The sequence below is a fragment of the Bidens hawaiensis genome, unplaced genomic scaffold (genome assembly GCF_021521415.1).
Source record: "Bidens hawaiensis isolate Kalapana, Puna unplaced genomic scaffold, B.hawaiensis_p1.1 tig00009618_1, whole genome shotgun sequence".
Taxonomy (NCBI): domain Eukaryota; kingdom Viridiplantae; phylum Streptophyta; class Magnoliopsida; order Asterales; family Asteraceae; genus Bidens; species Bidens hawaiensis.
In genome coordinates this window covers 451161-467938 of record NW_027491719.1, presented here as the reverse complement: position 1 = coordinate 467938, position 16778 = coordinate 451161, and the positions used below count along the sequence as shown (strand labels likewise).

At 32.4% G+C, this 16778-nt stretch overlaps 2 protein-coding genes and 1 non-coding gene across 3 annotated transcripts; 2 read left to right on the top strand and 1 right to left on the bottom strand.

Moving 5' to 3' along the window:
* Positions 1-2553: 2553 nt before the first annotated feature.
* LOC143533076 (uncharacterized) lies at positions 2554-8704 on the top strand. The gene is made up of 4 exons (XM_077027947.1): positions 2554-3394; positions 3540-3590; positions 3685-3757; positions 8464-8704. The coding sequence occupies exons 1-4, from the start codon at positions 2634-2636 to the stop codon at positions 8647-8649; spliced, it is 1071 nt and encodes a 356-aa protein (XP_076884062.1). The 5' UTR covers positions 2554-2633; the 3' UTR covers positions 8650-8704.
* A 2022-nt stretch (positions 8705-10726) lies between these two features.
* On the top strand, positions 10727-10811 carry LOC143533117 (small nucleolar RNA SNORD36). Its single transcript, XR_013135299.1, has one exon. It is a non-coding gene; the product is annotated as a small nucleolar RNA SNORD36 (small nucleolar RNA).
* Positions 10812-13420: 2609 nt separating this feature from the next.
* On the bottom strand, positions 13421-16410 carry LOC143533075 (protein TIFY 9-like). Its single transcript, XM_077027946.1, has 6 exons — positions 16219-16410; positions 15071-15179; positions 14908-14980; positions 14238-14319; positions 14045-14132; positions 13421-13525 (listed from the first exon to the last, which is right to left on the bottom strand). Exons 1-6 carry the CDS (start codon positions 16286-16288, stop codon positions 13501-13503), a joined length of 447 nt encoding a protein of 148 aa, XP_076884061.1. The 5' UTR covers positions 16289-16410; the 3' UTR covers positions 13421-13500.
* Positions 16411-16778: the final 368 nt, after the last annotated feature.

Below are 16778 nucleotides of genomic sequence, written 5' to 3'. Positions count from 1 at the left end.
TAACAAGACGAAACAAGTGACTCTAATCGTATCGGAAACGACATACACCTAGATAACCAAGGGTGTGAAATAGGGCCTCGAAAGACGAACCCTTGACATAAGGGTAAAACTGTAAAAGTGGTGGCACATTAGTTGTGAGGTAAAAATACTAAATATACAAAGGGACATATAATTTTCCAATTTCCTATAACATGTACACCCTTGAATTGTTTGTTTTTAGTATTCAAAATTTGATTTCTATTCTTTATCTTTTCAGAATACTAAAGATATATTTATTTAAAGGTTGTTAAATACAGGAAACTACAAATTAATCTCTGATTTTAATATATCCTCAAAACATTCTTACTTCAATTTCAAACATGGGAATGGGAAGATGAGTTCCAATGATTGTGGAGACGACCTTCATGCCAAAATTGAAAAAAAGTCAACTACAATATACGATAAGATCGAGTTTCTTTTAAAATTAAAAACTCATTCCATTTTAGTTCAACTCTTACGATTTATTTAGGATTTGGTGTTTTCACAATGAGTTGATTTGAATTGAAGTTGTGGATTAAGTGACATGAAAACGTGGAGCCGATGCATATCTAAACAAAGGAGAAATAATAAGTTGACGGCCTCATATAATTTTATTGTTAATGACGTGACATAAATTTAGTATGAATATATGATTACAAAATTTAATTTTTCACATTCAAAATAATTATATTACTTTCACACCATATAATTTCACACATCATTTACAATTTTTTTTTTACCTTTAAACTCTTACATTATATAAGAGTTTTAAAGTTTGTGAGTTTTCTACTTTAACTTTTATACTGTTTCACCAACTTTTTCAGTTTTTCGTCAAATCTTGGGTGGTCTCTTTCACATCGTTTACCTTAAGTGTCCGATTATTTTCTTCTCTCTTCTTATAGTTTCCTCTTATTTTGCTTTGTTGGAAACACATAAATTAAGTTTTATTTATTTTTCTTATCAGCACTATCATAGTTAGTTTCATCGCAATCGTAACTTTTGTCACTGGAGTCCTATTGTTGTGTCTTTTGTCACGACTGCTATGGCTTTAAAGCCGTTGTTGCCTCTAATTTTTTTTACCATCTAAGTTAATTTTAATGTAGTTTTTTTTACTGGATTATCTTTTTCTTATATTTATCATATTTAATTTATTTATTGCTACAGTCTAAACGTCTTATTTCTTCTCGCTCCAACTATAGGGAAATATTGGAGATAATATATTAGTTAGATTTATTGTAATTATCTATACCATAATTAAAAAGGATATGATTATTTTTCTTTTTATAATCATGATTGTTGTATTTAACTCTTTTTAAGTAAAATAATATAGCTACTTTCATGTTAACTTACAATTATATCTGATTTTAGTTTATAATACCTTCTCCATTATTGCAAACGAATGATCAGGTCTCTCCTTCACATCAAACTGTCACAAGCTAACCTTGACTCTCATTCTCTCTCACATACCTCGTCCTTACCCGTATAAGCATTTCTCTCTTCCTCTTTATCTTTCTTCATCCCCCTCTATTCAACGTATGTAAATCCGGATTATCTCTCTCAGCTAATTATAGGTGTAACGCGCCCCTACCAAACACGCACACACATATATATATATACCCTCATATGAGAAGGATACCATTGTTTTAATGAGGATGGATCTACCAAACTTAACCTTTTAATAAAAAAAACCATTCAATTTTATATGTGTACCATTAAATTACTAATATACAACTTTGGTGCCGCAAAGCCCCATTGTGCGTTTTGCGACACCTTATTGGTCCGCAAAGTTTTTTTTTTTATTTTAATTCTGGTATCTTAACAAACGTAATGAAAATGCCAATTTTGCTTTTGTTATGGTACAGTGGTACCGTAACAAACGTGATTAAACCTGACCAAATTTGTGTGGAATCACCGTGTTTTGTCTTAATTCAGGTATCGTAACGAACATAACAAAAACCGTCTGAATGTCAATTTTGTTTTTGTTTTGGTTCGAGTATAGTAATGAACGCGATGAAAACCAACAGACTTCGCGTCAATTTACTATCTCAACACCTGAGACCAACAACGCTTAGGTTTTATTACGCGTATCTGAGTTTACCAACCTGCCCCTGCACAAGACGCCGGTAATACCACTACTTTATAATACCATTACTGAAATTACAATGTAAAGAATATTTAATTATTTACATACACCAATCAAAGAATATTAATGCTGACTCAAGAATAAAAAATAATATATAATAATAATAATAATAATAATAATAATAATAATAATAATAATAATAATAATAATAATATATACACACCGGCCAGACCACCCATCCGTTTGATCATTTTCAAGAATATAATCATCTACTTTTTTCTTGGTCCATCTCCTCTCATCTCCTAGTACTCTAGTACAAGGAGAACATATATCTTCTCCAAATCTCACCATATCTAGATCTTCTTCAACTCTTCTCATTAATAATACTCTTTCTCTCTATATATTAACTTCTTCATGATACCATCAAACCCTAGTTAAAGATTTCTTTCACCTTTTACATATGTATGGATTTCTTTCATAGATTAATAATATTATTCTACACTAGTGGTGATCAGTTTCAAAGACTTGCAATATGACCATGTTTCCTACTCATCTCTCTTCTTCAAAGTGTGTTGATGATAATAATAATATTAATGGAGGGTTTTCTCAAGGTGGATATGACTGTTTTATTAGTTTAGGAAGATCAAGGTTAGTTTCAGTTTCAGATCTAATGGCTGAGGATGAATCAAGAACCGAAACTAGTACCAATAATGAAGAGGAAGCAGGATCAAGCTCAAAGGATATTAATATGAATGTTGACGTGGATGACGATCATGGGCGTTGGCTGCAGTTGAGTTTAGGTGGTGGAAACTCAGGTTCCACCACCAGCAACCGCAGCCAGATCGAACTGACGAGGGAAATGGAAATGGAAAAATTTCCCCCGTCAGTTACCCTTGATTTGTTGACAGGTGGAGGCAGTGCGAGCTCGTCGTCACGACATATACGACAGGCTCCACAGCCGCCACCTCAGCTCATTTTCCAAGTTCCTGAATTTCAGGGTCCCAGTTCTTTTCTTTTGCAGCCGCCTCAGACGGCGGCTGCAATGAATTTCGTGCCGTTTATGACTTTACAACAACAGCAACTCGAGCAATATGAAACTAAATATAATTATATGCATTTAATTAGACCTCTTAATTACCCACCGGTTTCTTCATCTTCTTCGTTTTCGGGTTCATCCGAGCAACACGGACGTTCGATTAATGTCCACCGTCGATTAAATGTAGCACGAGTGGTCAACCCACCACGACGGCCTCATTCCGGTGTATGGTTTATTCTTCAGGCATCTCAAAACCAGTAACTCTTCCAAAACCCTAATTATTTTACATATATTTTCCTTTTGTTTCACTTGCATAGTTTGAATAATATATGATATATATATACCTCATAAACTCATTGCATGAATTATGAATTATAGTTATTTACTTGTTATCTAATGCAGATTGAAGGAACCATTTTTGCCTCAAATACCAAAGAGTTACATGAGAATCAAGTAACACTATTAATCATTAGTTACTATATATATTTTTGTTTCTTATATCATTATTAATTTATTACTTAAGAATTGCTTCATTTTATCAACTCAGGGATGGAAGAATGACCATAGGATTGTTAATCAAGTATCTGGTTAATAAGCTTGATCTTGGAAGCGAATCTGAGGTATGTTTTTATTTATTTGTATAACACTTATATTTTCATGTAATATAATTAAACTAATTAAAAGTCTAAAACCCTACTAGCTACAATGGCATCTTGATTGTTTAGCTAATGATGTTAATCACATAACTTGATATAGCTTCTTTCTCTCTTTCCATATCCTTATACATTGTTTATAAACTGCGGGTGTTTGCAATAGATTTGCCACATATTTGGCCGTAGCAAATACCTGTTTTTGTATTAGCTACATCAAGAGAATACCGGTGAGAGGAAAAGCGATAACGAGTATATTCGGTATGATTTTTTTAAATGTATGTGCATAGAGGTGTGTATTTGTGATTTAGGAGTAATCTTAAAGGAGAGAACCTCATAAAACAAATGTAAGAATATGGTTGGTGAGAGTAACATGAAAGAAACATTGGAGCAAACTAGAATAGATTGAGGGGTATATCTCTAGTTCATAGTTTAGTGATATATTGAATTAGGTGGGGAGTATATTAATTTGTAGGTAATTTTGGAATTATGGTGATAGTTAACTAGTGTTGGTCGTGTCAATTAGGGTAGGGATATCAGGATATGACACCCACGTTAAACATGGAAACAAAAGCTTGAAGAAGAAAATCACTGTAGGTCCCAAATGAAGGACAAATGTTGAATAGAAAACTGCTTGTCACCCCACCATTATCATATCCTCCCAAAGTAAACACAAAAGAACATCTACCGTTTGCTTGCTTCATGTCTTGGTTACCATACACATCAATGTAGGTATATGATACACGCATAAATTTACACGCGTATTATAGATCATATCATCTTTCTTTGATGATCATAGATTAATTCGCTTGCTAATTTATGGGGCGAACGAAGCAAAACGAAATTACATATTATGGAAAGTTTGGTGACAAGATTTTGTTAGAATGTGTGTGAAGAGAGCAACTTTTGTTAAACATTATACATAAATTGAGGAGTAGATTATAAAAGGGGTCTATCAAATCAAGATCTTTATCACCTGGGATAGATGCACGGTTTGCCTAGCTACATATTACACTTCCGGACTCTCCACCTTTTAGGCATGTGGAATTATAGAAAAGACCCAAACATACTAGTTTATAGTGTGTTGTTGAGGTATATGGGTATGCTAAATTGTTATGAGTTATGTGAAAACTTGACATTTTGTTTCGCTATGATATAGAATATATGATTATTGTAGAAAAGACCCAAACATGTTTATACTACATGTTCAATTTACCATTTCATGATGAATTTTGAGTTAAGTTATAAATATATTTATTCTAGACTTATGACTACGGCCAAAAACACTTTTAGCAAGTTTTCAAGCAACGGCATCAACAAATCACCAAGCATACGAGGTATATATTAAGATTGTAATGTTATCGCCACTACTTTAGTAGAAAATAGGGCATTCTATTAGTAATTCTGATTCTACCAAATTTATAGTACATTGATAAGTGACATAACATTACATAAATATGTTTGTGCGCGATAATTAACATACAAGACTAATAACTAGGCTGGACATGCATCTTAAGTCTTAGGGGTACTATGCATATATAAAACTAACTTCAAATATTAGATACTTTACTGATAAACATTGGCAACAAGAGACAGAGTTTACTAACTAGATACATGCATGAAAACTAATAAAAACAAACTAGACACATGAAAATTTTTAATTTAAGAAAACATGTTGAAGAAAACTAACACTTGATGTAAGCTTAACTTATTTGAAATTGCGGTTCTACCATTTCATTTCAAGTAGGCAAGATGGCTTACATTCTTTTGTTTTTTCTTTATTTTTTTGAACGGCATGAATATCACGTATATTAAAGTCTTGGTTGAAATAGTACAAATATATAACAAACATGCAAATCACTAATTAATGCGGTCTTTTAAGGTAGGTTACATATCTTTTTGTGCATGCGACATTAATCAGATTTTTTTTAGTTAAAGTAGCTGACAACATGCCAAGAACTACCATAGATGGTCAACTTAATTAATGTATACCCTGATCACTAGTCAACTAGCTTTTGCTTTTTTAATAGCGTCTATATCTGGGTGAACCTCTATAAAACGGGATGTCAACTGTTCATATAGATTTTGACGCTCTAAAACTGATTCCTTAAAAAAAGCATTAACGAGAAAAACCCACCAATGCTGGAAATCCTTTTAAGTCAAAATCTTAAATCTTAACTATCACCATATGTAATTGGATCGGAAGACCAACTATACTAGTCAACTAGCTACGATATATCATTTGGAATAAACAAATTTAAAAAGATCTCTACATATACCACCAAAGAGTGCTATGCATGGTTAGTGGGTCGTATATACATTACATTCTTTTAAGAAATACTGAATTAATTAACAGTATTATTAATAGGTCAACCTTATGTGCATATATGTAAGGATTTGATCCAGCGAATCATTGATGATGCCAGCTACTTTAGCTATTTAGTTTGCTTTTACGTGAAGGAATCATATATCCCATGTCACATATATCCCAAAACTCAATATACAATCATTTGCTTCCTTAATTACTAGCTACCTTAACTTACAATATTACATATGACATATCGTCATTTCAATCTTCATATGTGTGCATATCTTGAAAATGTATGCAACGTTTACATATGCGAAAAGTAATACGTACTATAAATGTTGTAGGGAACGTTAGTTCTTAAACTAGTATGATGCTGATATATGAAATTTATAGGGTTCGTATATAATCCTAATGTGAATGTATATGTGGATTTGATAGAGGTCGTATGTGACCCTAATGGAGCATGCTATACACACATCGTCTGACATTTCATCTCATACTATATTAGCGGTCGAAGGGATATTTGTTCAATAGTCATTTTGACATATAATTTACAAAATCTGACGCCATGGCCAGTAGGGGTATTTGTTAAATGACTGTTTTAACCAATAGTTTAGACCCCTTACTTTCCGAAGGGGTTGTTTTGACAACCTGCTTTGAAACGGTCGTTAGAGTGTATTGTGGACAGTCATTTAAAGATATGAAATCAGATGGGGTGGTATAGCAATAGTATGACCTAATCCTAATATAAGAATGCATGTGTATGTGTATGTATGTATATATTGCTATAAGATTGACGTGAAATAGAACATGGGTTTTGAAAATCCATTATCATATATGGCAATTTAGCATGCATGATGGTTTTGTCATGCTTTCGCATGCCTCAACTCAATTCACAAAAGAAATAAAGATTATGTGTATATTATAGGTATGGAGGTAGCATCATGGCTCTCTCTCTTATTAGGGTCCACAACTCTTTTTGCTTAAAGGGAGTTTGGTTCTATCATAATACCTTGTATGAAAGTGCTCCACTTACATGAAGAAAAGACATATATGGAGTAGTTCATTTCAAATCACATTTTCAAACAGGACAAAAGAAATTCAAAAAGATATAGTTTTTCTTTGAACGAAAGCAATGCATGGATATGATGAAAATCTAGAGGAAATCAATCATGTCACTCTTTGAAAAGAAAATTATAATATATTATTCGTATACATATAGTCATATAGACATATTGATGGTTGAGAATAACTAGTAAAACAATTGTGCTACTTTTATATGCAAGCATATGCATTTATATTTATTTATATTTATGATATTAGGATCAAATACAAGTAAATTTAACGTGCAAAGCGCATAGAAAATTAGAGTAGTCACTTTTATCCTACTTTATTTTTTTAATGTAACTATTTTAGTTTAAAACTTTAGATTATTAATAATTACTTAAGTTAGTTGTACATTTAACAGGTTGATATTATTTGTAGGACACCACCTTATATATATTTGTGTTTCGGTGAAAACTATTAATAATAATCCCACCTTATAAGTTGGTTGTGGCTCAATGGTAGAGCACTCACTTTACAAGTGAGAGGTAGGGGATCAAACCTCACTACCACTAACTTATATGGGAGATATGAGGGATGATCCTGGCTTGCCAGGGTTCGAGTCCTGATCTCACCCGGTTTTACCGGCTCCTCGCTGTCGTGCCGTTTGGCGGGCGTAGGGGTCGGGTTTTATCCGGTGAATCCCTCAACAGATGGACCGCTAGGGGCTCCGTCCATCCGGAGTAGTGGCCGGCTCGGGCTACCTTTAGCCAATGGGGGCCGCGTACGGGGTACCCGGCGTTACTTAGTTGGCCGTTCAAAAAAAATAATAATCCCACCTTGTAAATTATTTACGATATAGTTTCTCTATTTCTGTTTTATAGTAGACTGTCCCCGTATAACGATTTATACCGGTCTATATGTTTCTTAGGAAAAGAAAAGATTATTGTTTTATCCCAAATTCGTATACTGATATATTCATATATACATACAAAATATAGATGCATACAAAAATATAGATACATGTATGAATGATCATGGGTTTGGCTTGGGAGCAAAGGTTGTGGTGGGGCTAAATATAAGTCATGATTAAAGTGGCATAGTTTTTTCCAATCGTGCATTCTCTTTAACTTCATGCTTATATGTATATAGGAATTTATCGTGGGATTAAATCGTCCATTTATATACTATTCCTAATGATTACATTTCAATTCTTACAACATGCATATTATATATGAAAAACAAAATATATTCATGTATATTAAGATTAATAATATATTAGTTACTAATATTCATTTTGTTAATGGTTTAAAATGAAAAACAGGTAGAGATAACATGCAAAGGACATCAACTATTGTCGTTATTGACGTTACAACATGTAAGAGATACTATTTGGAACAGTCCAAGAAATGATGTCGGGTTTAGTGTCGCTCCTCGATCTTCAGCTACTATGAATCATTTGATGGTGTTAAACTATGGTGAATCGCATAAAATCATCACGATCCTCTGATTTTTTATAATTGTTTCTATACTCACATGTCTTGATGTTATAAGTTATGGGAAAATTTATTCCCTTTTGTTTTGTTTTTTCCTTTTTGTGACCCTAAGGGCTCGTTATCTTGTTGACCAATGTGATCACGTAAAACAAAGTTAAAGCCGGACAAGTGGCTTTCGAGAGCATATATTTGTTTCTCTCTTATCATGTGGGTTTGGGTTAATTTTTTGGTTCTTTAGTTGTACCATTGGTATGGAGATCAAAACTAATCAATTTGTTTGTGCAAAAGCAATGTAATTTAACTTGAGAGTAAGATTGTAGATTATTTTTACTACTGGTTTTGGCGTTTCATATTACATGTAGATTATTGTTAGCGTTACATGATAAGAAGTTAAATTGGTTTGGGTTTGATTTAACCAGGTTCGTGTCATATACAGATCGACGCGTTTATGGCACGATTAAAATCAATCTTGATTGAATAAAACCATCCTAACTCTTTTGTGAATTATTTCTAATATGATTTATTTTATTGTTTAACTACTGAATCATATTTATTATGGTGATATAATTATCATTTATTATTCCAAATTCTATATCTCCCTTTTGTGATACATATAGATGTTTAAACTCGTTTGAACGATTTAATCAATCGTGTTATTCTGGATCATATTCAATAGTTTTTATGGACTCTTGTTCAACATTAGTGTCAATAATCTCTGTATTAGCTTCAGAAATCTTCTCTGTTTCTCCAAAATCCATATATGTCTCCACCACTTCCGTATTTTCATCATCAACTTCCACATTATCATTAATAACATTTTCCACATTATCCTCAACTTCCCTAACTTCCTCATGAACAAGATTCTTATCAACCTCATTTTCCTTCACATCTTCCTCCTCCTCTTCACTCTCATCATATATCATTCCAACGCATGCAACAATTATTTCTTACATATGTTGATATTTAACATATGGAGAATTTCATATATCCCACTTTTAAACTTGCAAAATTAGAAATTTCCCAAAAGAACAAGTTTCAATAAAAAATATACAATGTTCTTCAAACATGATTTGGGGGAAAATTTGTAATTTGCAACTTTAGAGAAGGGAGATATGAAATAGTCCCTTCAACACAATAACCTAGAGATGCACAAAAAACTCGCTTTCGGACTTGACCCAGAAGACCCGAACCAGCAGGCACAAACCTGGTTCCAGTTCTTCAGTCAAACCTGAAACAACCGCACTTGGTTTCACATCTACTCGTTCAAAACCCGGATCCGAACTGGCCAAAAACCAGCCAAACCGGTCAAAATCCAGTCAAAAACCCAAAAGTAACTTGAACCGGACCTGACATGAACCGCACCCGCTTTCACATCTACTCGGTCAAAACCCAGGCCCGAACTAGCCAAATACCGATAAAAACTGGCCAAACTGGTTAAAACCCAATCAAAAACTCGACACTAACATGAACCAGACCCGACACAGTTTTTGCACCTCCACAATAACCTAGTTACATGTGTGAGATTAGGATGAAGAAAACCGGTTTATAAATCCTCTAGATATTAAGAGCATGCTTGGGACTGAGTTTAAAAAGTGCTTATTAACTTATTGGTGTTTTCAAAAGGTCAATAAGTTAAAATATGTTAGGCAATCACATTTTTTTTTATTTTAGCTTTTTGAAAGGGTTATAAAGCAGTTTTTCAAAAGCCCCAAATCTTATATTTTAAAAATGGCTTTTTGAAAAACCAATAAGCAAATAAACACTTTTTAAACTCAATCCAAAAATGCTTTAAAAAAGAGCCCACAACTACATTAAAAAAAATAATAATAAATTATTGCAAGCCCATATAAAATCCAAGCCCAACTACAAACCAATCAACCCATGGGCTCTTTAATAAAATCAAATATGGGCTTTCAAATCAGTTTAAAACCACTCTAGGGTTTTATACGGGGGCCCTTGTTTTCATTGCTTTCACTATATATAATGCAAATGTATTGATCAGGTCCATATGCAGCTTCCAGTTGTCAATAATAATTATTGAATTTATTTCATTTGTTCTTTATATTTTTTCTCTTGTTTTGTGGAATTAGGTTGCATATGATGAAAAAACTTGGTATTATTTGGGCTGATTTAAACCATGAGGCTCCAAAATCGAGCTTTTTAAAACTGATGCTTCTTTATTTCATCATTAATCCTTTCATATTTCTCTACTGTTCCAAAAAAAAATAAATTACATGTACATTTTGTGCCTTTCTTGAACTAGTTTTCTATTTCATAAATTTTTTTGTTTGTTTGACTATGTTTATTCACATCTCAACCCAACCTTAATAAAAAACGAATTTCTTTCTTCTGCCAATCCAACCCAACTCAACTTTTCACCTTCATTCACGACTTAGCCTAAACTATTTTTATTTACTTATATTAGATTTAGGTTTTAGTTTATTCTATATAAATAATAAAAATTTTATTTTATTAATCAAAATTATCTTATATTAAAAAATATTAATATTGAACAAGACCTTGTTTTTAGATTTAAAAAAAAACTAAACACTTAACTTTTTTTGAATCTAATAATTTATTTACAAGTGTTAATAAAATTTATATCATAATGTTCATAAAAAACCAAACAAGATTGTGTTTCTATATTTTTTTAAGAAGTTAAATAATATAAGTTATTAAACAAATATTGTTTGTGAAGTTAAATAAAAAGTAATTCTAGTGATTTATTTACTTTATCATTAAGTTAGTTAAAGTAAATGTTATGAAATCAAATAAAATAAAATCCTAAGTATTAAGTAAAGTTCCTAAACTTCTTTAAGTAAAGAAAAGCCAGTTGACTTTCAATGTGTTTCAATGCTTTAAACGTGAGTACCTTTTGATATTACCTTTTTTCCGGTTTATTAGATATGACTTCTTGGCCATCTTTGCCTTTTATAACAATTGTTAATTTGTTAGTTGAAATCAAATGCACCGTTATGGTGTTTAGGACATGTGATATATTGGAGATGTACGAATACACGGTGTTTTCAAAGCGGTATGCAAAAGCATTTCATGCGGTTTGCCTAACTGCATAATGGTGTTTACAGAGAGCAAGGAATGAACTGGTGTTTGAGGGTAAAGCGGTGAATCTAAGTAATATGGTGGCTGGGATAAAAGCTTTGGGATATTTATCGGCTTGGAATAGATCGAAGGAGGTAATAACACAGGAGATGTAGCAATCTTTTAACATAGCGTGAGATGAATTTGTAACGGACTGGGGGTATTTTTTGGTTTTGTTTTGTAATTGTTGTAAATTCCAATCGAGCGGTTGTATGTGTCGGGTTTGGTTAATAAGTTGCTATAACGTTGGCGATTAATGAAATTTTGTTGGCCGTTCAAAAAAAATTTGAAATGTAACATTCGGGTGCTATTTTATTTGTTATTATTCTCACTACATATTTATAGATAAAAGTATATTCTTTTTTCTAATCTGAACAGTAAAAACGACATTTTCTTGTTGGCGAAAGATTAATTTTAAGAAAAATCAAATTGAAATTCTTGTACTTCATAATGAATATATTTAAAAAATTGATTTGACATGAAAAGATATATGTTTGAAACTTGAAAACTTATTTTTCATGTGTTTGATTTGGTTGTAGAAATGCTTGGTTGTCATTGAAGTAGATTGATTGTAAGGCTATCCTCTACATTGGGGTGTTGGGGTGTTTCGAAGCCCCTCCACAATGCAACGTCAGCGTCACGTAATCATTTGGGGCTTCAAAGCCCCAACCAATAATGCCCCGTTGTGGTTTAATGTCCATTGACACCCCTATATATATATACATATATATGTATGAGTGTGTGAGAGGTTGAGAGAGGAAAGTCGCCCGGCGTCGCAACGATCCTACCCACCACGCCTCACCATCCGCGTACTCCTCCCGGCGGTGTTTCGCGCCCTCCGCACCCCATGGTCGCCCTCCACGGCGCCCCATAGTGGAAAGTCTAATTGTAAATAGTTTTTGAAAGGTAGCTAAGATGGGATATACAATGTGATTGATACTTATTGCAAACAATTAATGAGTTAACACGACTTGCATTGATAGATTTCTTTTTCTTGGCTCTATTTCTGCATCTACTTCCTTTCTACTAGTCTCATATTTAATATTAATACCATGTATTCTTGTTAAGATGTGGGGGACAATTCAATATTGGGAGACATATTAATGCACCCTTAGCTTGATCTCCAATAAGCAACCATCACATTTGTAACTCCTTAGGGCCGGCCCGAGGAAAAGGGCTAGATGGGCGACCGCCCAAGATTGGGCCGGGTCCGAAATTTCATTTTTTTAAACTATATATTTTTATAAGGTTTAATTTAAGCCCGAGTCAAAATTTAAAGCCATTTCAGTATAACCTAACTAAACCATAACTCATTATGGGTCGATGTTTTTACACGCCCTGGCCCCGTATTTTTTTATATTGATTCTCGGCGACGACCCTGCATATGGAGACGTTCTATTCTTGATCATAAGTGAAGACAACTCAATATTAAGTTTCATATCATGATATCAATGCTTACTCTCATATTGGTCTTCAAATAAGCAACCATCGTGCATATATGAAAACAAAGATTGATTTCAATCTTTTATATATCATCCAAATACATCAAGTTTGTATATTACTTCAATTAATAATATGTAAAGAATATCAATTAAGAAATACAAATAAAATTGAGAAAATATCCATAACTAAGGAAAAAAGGAGATGAATCCAAATTTAGTTAATAAGTAACAATTAGCAATCCATAATAGATGATTCTGGTTAAAACAATTATTATGATTGAAACATGGAAACAACCCCTTGTAGTAGTAACCCTTCCTTTTATTTTAATATGGACCTCCCAAAGTCATCCTGCAAAATAAACCATAGACCATTCAATGGTATCCAAAAGTCTTTTAAATTGAAAAAGAAAAATATAAGTAAGTGTTCATTAAATTGATTGCATACATATGCAACTGGTCATGTTAATTTTATAAACACCTATGCATATTGATCTAACTATGATATTTAATCATATAACTATCTTTTCTCTCTGTCACTATATCTGGTCAGTACGAACTGCTTATTTGGCCAGTTCTTCAATTGAAATTGGTTCTATTGAACGGACACTACATAGAGGGTCGTTCTGTACATAAATAACAAGTTGAGGCAAATATAAAAAAAACACGTGCGTTTTATTTTAGTTATGAAGATACATAAAAGATAACGGTCTTTCTTTATCTCTCACAATATATAACCACGTACAAGTGTTTATACGTTCTATGTTATAAAATTGTTTTGTGTATTGATGGTGATCAATATAATTAAAATGATTGTATTGACATAATGGATTCTTGTTTGAAACATGAAATTAATAAAGACGAGACGAACCTCCCCTCGCGTTTCTTTAAGAACCTTTGCAATGACTTTTTACGAGCTATAGGAAGATCTGAACATGACTCATCAACATCTAGCTTCCCTACATCAAACAAATTATTAATGCTTAGCAATTTAAGTTCTATAAATTAGACAATATATCATTTTTTTTTGTTTTTGGCAAGTGTTAAAATTTGGAAACTAGTACCTTGGTTAAGAGTCCGGAGTTTGTTGTGTGATGGAGATGTTGGTGTTTCTTTTCCATATGCAAACTTTATAAGAGTCTCTGCCTGAGTAATTATAAGTGTTACATTCCTAATCTTATGAATTACATACAAACAAATACATGAAAATAGTCATTTTAAATTCATAAAAATTGTATTTTTCTAGGAGTGTTTTACCTCTATGATCATGTCTATGGATTATAAAATCTTGCTATTATGTCGATAATAAATAATGTCCAATACCATGCCTCATATATATGTTGGGTACCCGAATATTCATTACCCGTCGGGTATAGGTTAGAATCGTTGGTTGGCCTGTTATAAATTACTAGTTGAAATTTTTAAGTACATTTTCTTGCTATTCCAATTTTAATATAAGTTTATTATTCAAAAAAAAAGGAAAATATAAATACAAAAAATTAGATATATTAGATTATTAATATATTATTCTATTACCAAAGACAAAAAAGAAAAGGAGAAAAATGTTTATGGGTATGGTTTGGATAAACAAGTATCATGTTTCGGGTAATTGAGTCACGTATCACTTAGTCCATGTCCCTCACATATATTTAGAATTTTAAAAACTAATCTCATATATGATTTATACCCGTCCCAAATATTTAGGGTTTAATGTTCATATAAATATAATCATACCTGGGGTGGAGAAACATGAAAAACGTTGACCATCCCATTGTAGAATATGGTCAAAGGAGTTGTCACCGGCATGCTTAATAGTGTCACCAAAACATGCAATTTAAAACAATTTAATTTGCATAATAATATTAATAAAATCTATAAATTGTTACTTGTTAGATACCTCAAAGAAAATGATGGTGTATAATGAGTGGAAAACATTGGTGTTTTTCCTGATTCAATCACAGTCTTAACAAGTTCTGGATTCATCTTTGAAATTGAACTTTGAATATCTTAAAAAAGAAACATTAAAAAGTTAATAACCAAAAAAATAAGCATTATGTGTATATAAATATATGATTTACAATATGTACTTTTTGAAAGGCCAAAACTTATATTAGAAAACTAGTTTAGTAAAAAACTAGACAACAAGACACAATTCCACAACTACAAAATGAGTCATGAAAACAACCCTCAAGCACAACAAAAATTAGAGGCGATAAATACTGGGATGAGCAAAAATAGAATCATAACCGTAAACGAATCGTTGGCCGGAAAATTTGAACCATAATTGAACAAAACCGACGGTTATGGTTAAGTGAATATAATTAATCACCGGTTATGGTTACTGTTAATGTATCTTCGATAAGAAACTTTAACTAGACTGAACCGAACATTGTATGTTTGTGTTTTAACAAATTTATACCTCTATTTTCATATTTTGTAATTTATACAACCATTTCCAGTTTCAAACAATTAAATTTATGTTACAACTATTTATAACATAGCTTGGAACACCATAACCAAGTTTGAAACCGACATATTTTAGCTTTGAAACTTCATAACTGAGTTTGAAACAACATAACCAAACCCATTTTTAACTAGAACAAAGAAAAAAAATACATTGGAGGTCGGTTAACCAACTATTCGGTTATGATTATGGTTAAGCAATCTTTTGAAACACCATATTTATACCTCTATTTTCATATAGCTTCGAACAAATAAATTTATGCTGCAATTGTTTATAACATAGCTTGGAACACCATATAATCATACATAACCAAACCAAGCTTCGAAACCAACATTTCAACTTCGAAACTTCATAATTAAAAAGCTTGAAACACCATAGCCGAACCATTTTTAACTAAAACGAAGGAAAAAGTACAATGGAGGTCGGTCAACCAACTACTCAGTTATGATTATGGTTAAGCAACCTTCCATATCAAAAGCCCAGTTATGGACTTATGGTTAAGCCCCATAACCGAACTGACCTGACTTTGCACACCCCTAAAGAACATATGACAAAAACACGCGAAACAAAACCAAGATTACCTCGGAAGCTTTGCCGTCGATGAAAGAGCTTCTTGGTCTGCCGAGATTGATTAAGTTCGAAGGCAGACATGTTTGGTTTGGTGTAGTTAGAGGAGGTAGAAGATGACTGTGAATTAAATATGTGTCATGGCTTTCTTGGTGCCTTCCTTTAATACGCACATGATATTCATGCTACACCTTTATTTTATTAAATGTTCGTTACAACAACATATAATATTACATGAAAATCTTAAATAATGATAATTAGTCATATTATGACTCTAGAATAAACTTATAATTTATGAACATTATTATTATAAAAAAAGAAAATGAAAATTAATATAGTATAAGAAGCTACTAAGGCACGACACGTGTATTGAATGAGAGGTAAATGTGTTGTTGAACAAGTAATGCATAAGTTAGATGTACGCCATGGTGCGCATTGTTGTTTTGATAATATGGTGTTAAGGAAATTAAACATGTGCGGTTGTATGGATTAGACATATATACTAGAACGCTTCGCTTAAACATGACAGTGAAGGTTCGTATGCACCGTTGTAAGCACGGTGTGTCAACATCTA

Bases quoted from the DNA above. Each gene is read 5' to 3' on its own strand.
- LOC143533075 (XM_077027946.1), bottom strand. From the start codon at position 16,288: ATGTCTGCCTTCGAACTTAATCAATCTCGGCAGACCAAGAAGCTCTTT. The intron at 14,981-15,070 runs GTATCTAACAAG...GACACTATTAAG, and splicing joins ACACCATCATTTTCTTTGAG to CATGCCGGTGACAACTCCTT. The intron at 14,320-14,907 runs GTATGATTATAT...ATAATTACTCAG, and splicing joins TTCATGTTTCTCCACCCCAG to GCAGAGACTCTTATAAAGTT.
- LOC143533076 (XM_077027947.1), top strand. From the start codon at position 2,634: ATGACCATGTTTCCTACTCATCTCTCTTCTTCAAAGTGTGTTGATGAT. The intron at 3,395-3,539 runs GTAACTCTTCCA...TATCTAATGCAG, and splicing joins CTTCAGGCATCTCAAAACCA to ATTGAAGGAACCATTTTTGC. The intron at 3,591-3,684 runs GTAACACTATTA...TTATCAACTCAG, and splicing joins AAGAGTTACATGAGAATCAA to GGATGGAAGAATGACCATAG.